We start from the raw sequence: 6,532 nt of genomic DNA, 5'->3' as shown, positions 1-6,532 counted from the left end.
CAAACATAACCTCAACTATCTTAACAAATCGCACGCCCATAACACATTGTTTGAATTACCGCGAGTCTTCCCTAGAAGACTCCTCCTTCCCATACAAAAAGGAAAAAAGAAAACTCTATACGCTTTGCAACATGGAAAGAATAATCAACGAACTCTACAAGTATTTTACCCCATATTCGGGTAGCTTTTGGGCTGCAAATCCACACGCTCGCTGTAACAAACAAGACATGCGACACACGATAATGAAGATTCATTAACTAGTTTTTTGTCCCAATTCCGGCTTTTTTTTTTTCTGCAAATCTGCGAAAATTTGTAGTAGTAGTAGGGCCTCAATTTTCGCAAAGTTCAATTTTGTGGCTGGTGAAGGAAATTTTCCCTATCGAGCCAAACAAGGCCGCAAAACCCAGGAGCCCTTGCGTGCAGGCTCGTCTTGTCGGTCTCTTGTCAAACAAACAGGTGCTCACCTAATCCTAATCCTAATCCGCAGTCCAAACAAATCTTGGATCCCTTCTTTGCTCCGTCCTCTCAAATCTCCACTTCTCCATCCGTCCTCCCCTCGTCTTATTCTACGGAGCTAAACCCTAGATCCCCCGCCCGACCGCTAAAACCCTAGCAAACGGAGGTACCGCCCTTCCCCGATCCCTCCCCTGCTCCTCTCATCGGCCGCACGGATCGAGTCTTGGTTCCCGAACCCCTGGATTAATCTGTTTTTCACCGGGTTGCTGCAGTTTCGTCGCGTGCGATTGGAGTCGTCGTCGGGGAGAGGATGGCCGAGCCCTCCAGGGTGATCCACATCCGTAACGTCGGGCATGAGATCTCCGAGGTGACCAAATCCCTGCCCCCTTTTTCTTCATCGGCGGAATTTCTTTTCTCGCCGGATTCTATTATGTTTCTCCGGTTCAAAGTTTGAACTTTTCGGTCGTCTCGATGCGTGTGCAGAGCGATCTGCTCCAGGTGGTGCAGCCCTTCGGCACGGTCGCCAAGCTCGTCATGCTGCGCGCCAAGAACCAGGTGGGAACCCTCATCCGTTTCGCTAGTTTCAGCTGTTATTAGGTGGATTTACGGTTTTTGTGATTGTGATGTGGAGTTTCTTCTGGTGCTGCTGGTGCAGGCTCTTGTCCAGATGGAGGATTTGGCGGCTTCCGTCAGCGCCATCCAATACTACACCACCATTCAACCTAGCGTAAGGTATTAAGATTTTCCTTTTTTGGCTGCGCCCAAGTGTTTTATGGCGTATTGCGGTTTATGTCGACCGCCCCCCTTAATAGCATTATAACGGCTATGTGCGTATGGCGTGGCGACATCATAGACATAACCTAATATGTATGATGGCGAATCAAATCGCTACCTCATTGATGCAATATGAGAGGAAATATGTAATTATTTTTTAACTCATATGATAGCAAATTAGGAAATTTGGCAACATAAACATGGCAAACCAATACAATAGTAGTTGATGGCATAGCTTGTAACACACACCGAAGCCTCAAATCCGTATGTAGATGATAAAAACGACTTCTTTGAAAACTCATCGGAGTAGGTGACCTCTTGCTGCAACAAGAGGGTAAAGAGAAGTAGAGAAGAGTGAGTGGAAGGTTGGAAGCAGAGGGGGGAGGGGTAGGTGTTGGGCAACAAGGCAGAGTACATTACAAATTCAGACCACATGGGTAGAAAATAAAGCACATCCGGAGACGTACAGGGGGAGGAAGAGCAGGGATAAGGAGAGAGGGGCGGGGAAAAGTAGCATACCTTGCTGATCTCATGGCCTGATGCGCATGTAGCAGCAAGTGGTGGCCGGATTGGAGCCTAGTTGTACAAGGTGCCCTGCCCTACAGCTCGCGGATCTGTAGTTTGAGGACCACCCGAAGCTGGGGAGGAAAGGGGCTGTCGGGAGGAGGGGAAAGGGGTCGCTGGAGGAGGTGATTGTGGCTGGGGCGGAGCAGGCGAGGTGGTACGGAGGCCGTAGCTGCTGTTGTTGACTGGTTGCCGGAGAGGACAAGGTCAAGGTACGGGGCTAATTCCCCCCCCCTCCCCCCACCATGGCCGTCTCTCTCCCTGTCTTTCTCTCCCACTCACTACCCCCCCTTCTCCCTCTCTCTGCCTCTGGACAACTCTTTTCCCTATCAATTCCCTTTTCCTTCCCGACATGGCTGCCGTTTCCCACGTGTGCCAATTTCTCTACTCCTAGGCGCGGGAGATCAAGCTCACCCATCCATAGGGTTGAGATTTAGGCATGGCGACAAAAATTGCGTCACATGGACGTTACTGGGGCACCACTTGGATATGGCAGGCACCACATGCCAAAAATATTGCTAGACTGGACGCCTCAGGCTGGGACTGCGCCACATTGTTATATTGTTGCTATAGAGACACTACTGATGCCATAAATACCTTTGGTTGCACCTGTGCTTCTGCCTGCAGAGCTATTTATTTCACAGTTTTTTTTTTGTGTTCTGATTATCCAAGATAGTGACAGAGAGTGCCGCCATTTGATCTTGGAGTGAAAGATCGAAGCTGCACTATTTCATTCAATGATGTTATGCTCAGTTAATTAATTACCATGCTCTTATGCCATCTTAGGGGAAGAAATGTATACTTGCAGTACTCATCTCACCAAGAACTGACTACTGATCAGAGCTCTCATGGAAGGAATCCTGATCAGGTACACAATTAAATCCAGCTGCACTTTGGGTTCTCTCCGCTATTATAGTTTGATAATTTCTTATTAGGTAAATGGCATTTTGTTGCATTTATGTATTCTGAGTGTCAGTTGGGATCTGCTTCACGATACCAACTTAATGGTAAAGAGCTCCGAAATGAACAGCTAGCTTAAAAAAAAATACTGATAATATATGAGTTACTGGCACAATAAAAAAACATCATTTTCTTAAAAGAGATCATCTGACCTTAGCATAGTTGACCCTTTGTCATAACTTTTAAACCTAAGCTCTTACCCAACTGTGTATGATGGTTTTGTTGCATCCGTTTATCACCTGTTCTATCTTTTGGCCCCTGGCTAGTTGGTTTGTAGTTCTCAGGGTTTTAACTGGTTTGTTATGATACCCACGCTTGGTCATGAAGTAGGTGGTAGGTAGGTCCTTATTTAGCTGCTTAGGCCTTTCAGAGTGTGCTTGCTAAACAAGATTATTTTCATGAAGTATGCATCAGGTTGCTCAAATCTGTTTTTAACTGTTTGGGTATTTCATAGTGTGCTACTCTGCTTGCTAAAGAAGATTCTTTTCTCAGTGCAACCAACCATTTAATGCTGCTGTTACGTATTAATTCAGTTACTCCATATAAAAAGAAAAAGGGGAAATATGTCACTACTGACTAGAAGAAGATTCTTTTCAGGAAGTAGGCGCTAAGTTGCGTAAATCCATTTTAACTGTTTAGGTCTTTCTTAGCGTGTTACTCTGCTCTGAAAGAAGATTCTCTTCTCCGTGCCACCAACCATGTAATATACTGCTGTTACATTTTAACTTATTTAAATTGAATAAAAAGAAAAGGGAATAAGGTCGTTAAATATATAATGTATTAACTATTTCATACTGTTGTTATTGTCATCTACATTTTCACCATTTGTTGTAGATCACTCATTTAGTTTACATGCTCTCTCTGCTCTCTTCTATTCCAACTAGATGCATATTCTTCTCTATTCATTCTTCTCTTTCCTCTATTCTTTCTCGGTACTCGTTTGCTGCTGGGCCTCAGGACGAACCCAACCGAATTCTCTTAGTTACTGTTCATCATATGCTCTATCCTATGACTGTCGAAGTGCTTCATCAAGTGTTTTCTCCTTATGGATTTGTGGAGAAGATTGTCACATTTCAAAAGTCAGCTGGTCAGATTCTTCCCGTCTCTACTTCTCACTCTTCCTATACTGCATGCATATTTATTTTCTTCTTAGATAGAACACAATCGCTGATGTATTTTTGCACATTGCTCTGCAATGCATATTTTGAAGTCTTTCTAGCCATTTTCTAGTCAGTTTTTTCCACTAGAAATATCGGTAATTAACCACATTTTGAATCAAAGGACTTGTGTATCACAATACTCATTTTCTTGGTGATGTAGGTTTTCAAGCCCTCATACAGTTTGAATCACGCCAAAGTGGAATACAAGCAGCTGGTGCTTTGCATGTAACTATCTATTGCATACACAACTTTCAGAACTAAATGATCAAATGCTTTTGCTAAGACATCTCTTACATCCACCAAAATAAATATTTTCAGGGACGAAACATTTATGATGGTTGCTGCCAGCTAGACATTCAGTATTCAAAGTATGTCCTTGAGCAGTTCCTATGTTATATTTTCTTTTACATTTAAGTCCCGAGTCTGATCTTGTTCTCTTGAACCTCCAGTCTCACCGAGTTGCAAGTTCACTACAACAATGATAGATCTAGGTAAGGTGACTTCATTTTTGTATCTGGTATGGTTAGCTAGAAGTGTTTGTAACACACTTTTATTTTATTCTTTGACTTTATTTTATTCTTTGTTTTTATCTCTGCATACTGAAAGCCATGCTTTTCTTCCTCAGAGATTTCACAAATCCGTCTTTGCCCACAGAGCAACGTCCAAGATCTTCTCAGGTAGTTACTTCTCTTCGTTTTGTCTTCCTAGTTCCTAGTATTATTGTTTCCACTATGTAAAGGTCGTTATGTTATTTGGACAATTTTTGGTGGCTAAGCCTTGTACCTGTTGCTTTGAACAGCCTGGTTTTAATGATCCTAGTGGTCTTTTTGGTTTCCAACAGCCTGGAGGTAAGACATTGCAATGTTCCTTCATGCTTCTTTATTCATCTTTGTCATCACATTGAAAATATATTTTAACTTCTTTATTTTGATCGTCTTTCTGGGCCCCAGCTGCATATGCACAGGTTTGTACTTTTGGACTCCCTTTTCCCCAATTTAGCACACAATATGTTTCCACTGCTTCATTTGGTGCTTCTTCTAAACCTTCTATCTCACATAAAGTATTTGATTTGCCTGCTATAATGTGTCTATAACAGATGGGCCAGGCTGCAATGGTTGCTGCTGCATTTGGTGGAACATTGCCTCCTGGAGTGACTGGTACCAATGATCGCTGCACACTTATAGTTAGCAACTTGAACAGTGATGTAAGTAGAGACCTCATTTGCCATCAACTCCCCAAGTTGTTCACATCATACTTATCTCTTATCTCACCTTTTATGTGCAGCGAGTTGATGCGGATAAGCTCTTCAATCTGTTTTCTATTTATGGAAATATAGTGCGGATCAAGGTACTCCGCAATAAGCCAGACCATGCCCTTGTCCAGATGGCTGATGGGCTTCAGGCTGAGCTTGCTGTACACTATTTAAAGGTACTTTGTGGTCAATTAAGCTCCTGCATTAGTTCTTCCAGTCATTGGTCCTACACTCTTTACCTGTTTGTTGTAATCACCCTTGATACCAATGGAATTTACTTCGACAGGGAGCAATGCTACTCGGACAGAAACTGGAAGTTAACTTCTCTAAATACCCTACTATTACCCCAGCTCCTGATGCAAATGACTACTCAACTTCCAACCTTAACCGGTTCAACAGTAACGTGGTTAAGAACTACCGCCACTGCTGTGCCCCAACCAAGATGATCCACATCTCAGCGCTTTCACAAGAAATTACCGAGGATGCGATCCTTGATCATGTAAGTGAGCACGGCACTGTCGTCAAGTCAAAACTGTTTGAGGCAGGTGGCAAGACGCAGGCTCTTGTGCAGTTTGAAAGTGAGGAAGCGGCAACCGAAGCACTCGTCTGTAAGCATGCAAGCAAGCTTGAGGGGTCTACCATTAGAATTTCATTCTCCCAGATGCAGAACATATAGAGGTTCTTCCTGGAATGCGGGGATTTGAAAAAGAAAAAAAAAATGCCCCCTCTTCTCTGTAAACTTTTGAACTTCTTTCTGTCAACCTAGCTTTGTCTGCACCGTGACAAAGGATTGTTACTCTGTCTTGACTCAAATCTTGTGTGATGCGTGTAAACTGCTTCATTTGTACTATGTTAGCCTTCTATGGTTTGCTTCTGTACGAGTTACCTGTTCACTTGCATCATCCTTATGTTTGGCACGAGCTTCTGAGGACATAATGCCGGTGCCTCTAGTAGAAGTTTTTTTTTTTTTTTTGCTTTTTTTAAGGCAAGTGGAAGTTTTGTTTTGCTGATGAGCGGAATAACAGGAAAGTAGAGTGATCTTTTTTGAGATGTGGGTTCGAGGCGCCAGATGTTGGGCTCGCATTTAATTTTCCACTTATTCGTTGGCCCGTAAATGAGCTGTTCCAAACGTCTCGGCCCAGTTAGCTGGGCTCTCCCGTATATTCCCGAAATCCATCTCGCGTGTCGCTTCTCGCTTCCCACAATATACTGTCTCGTCTTCCTCCTCGGCGCGCCGCCCCCCTCCCCTTGCAATTCTCTCTTCTTTCCCGTAGCTTCCTACCATCTCCCTGCGCGGTTTGGATTGATTCGGTTTGGCTCCGTGAAGAGGCGTTCAATCGATCGCGTGGTAGTGCAGTGACTGCCG

At 43.8% G+C, this 6,532-nt stretch overlaps 1 protein-coding gene across 1 annotated transcript; it reads left to right on the top strand.

Annotated features, from left to right (window-relative positions):
- The first annotated feature begins 458 nt into the window (after positions 1 to 458).
- On the top strand, positions 459 to 6,044 carry LOC124661943 (polypyrimidine tract-binding protein homolog 3-like). The gene is made up of 15 exons (XM_047199832.1): positions 459 to 622; positions 729 to 823; positions 940 to 1,011; positions 1,112 to 1,188; positions 2,581 to 2,662; positions 3,712 to 3,841; positions 4,075 to 4,139; positions 4,233 to 4,282; positions 4,364 to 4,405; positions 4,540 to 4,591; positions 4,714 to 4,762; positions 4,865 to 4,878; positions 5,011 to 5,118; positions 5,199 to 5,342; positions 5,453 to 6,044. The coding sequence occupies exons 2-15, from the start codon at positions 767 to 769 to the stop codon at positions 5,840 to 5,842; spliced, it is 1,332 nt and encodes a 443-aa protein (XP_047055788.1). The 5' UTR covers positions 459 to 622; positions 729 to 766; the 3' UTR covers positions 5,843 to 6,044.
- Positions 6,045 to 6,532: the final 488 nt, after the last annotated feature.

Source organism: Lolium rigidum, chromosome 6 (assembly GCF_022539505.1).
Source record: "Lolium rigidum isolate FL_2022 chromosome 6, APGP_CSIRO_Lrig_0.1, whole genome shotgun sequence".
Classification (NCBI taxonomy): domain Eukaryota; kingdom Viridiplantae; phylum Streptophyta; class Magnoliopsida; order Poales; family Poaceae; genus Lolium; species Lolium rigidum.
Note: the sequence above shows the minus strand (reverse complement) of the source record. Positions and strands in the feature narration are given on the sequence as shown.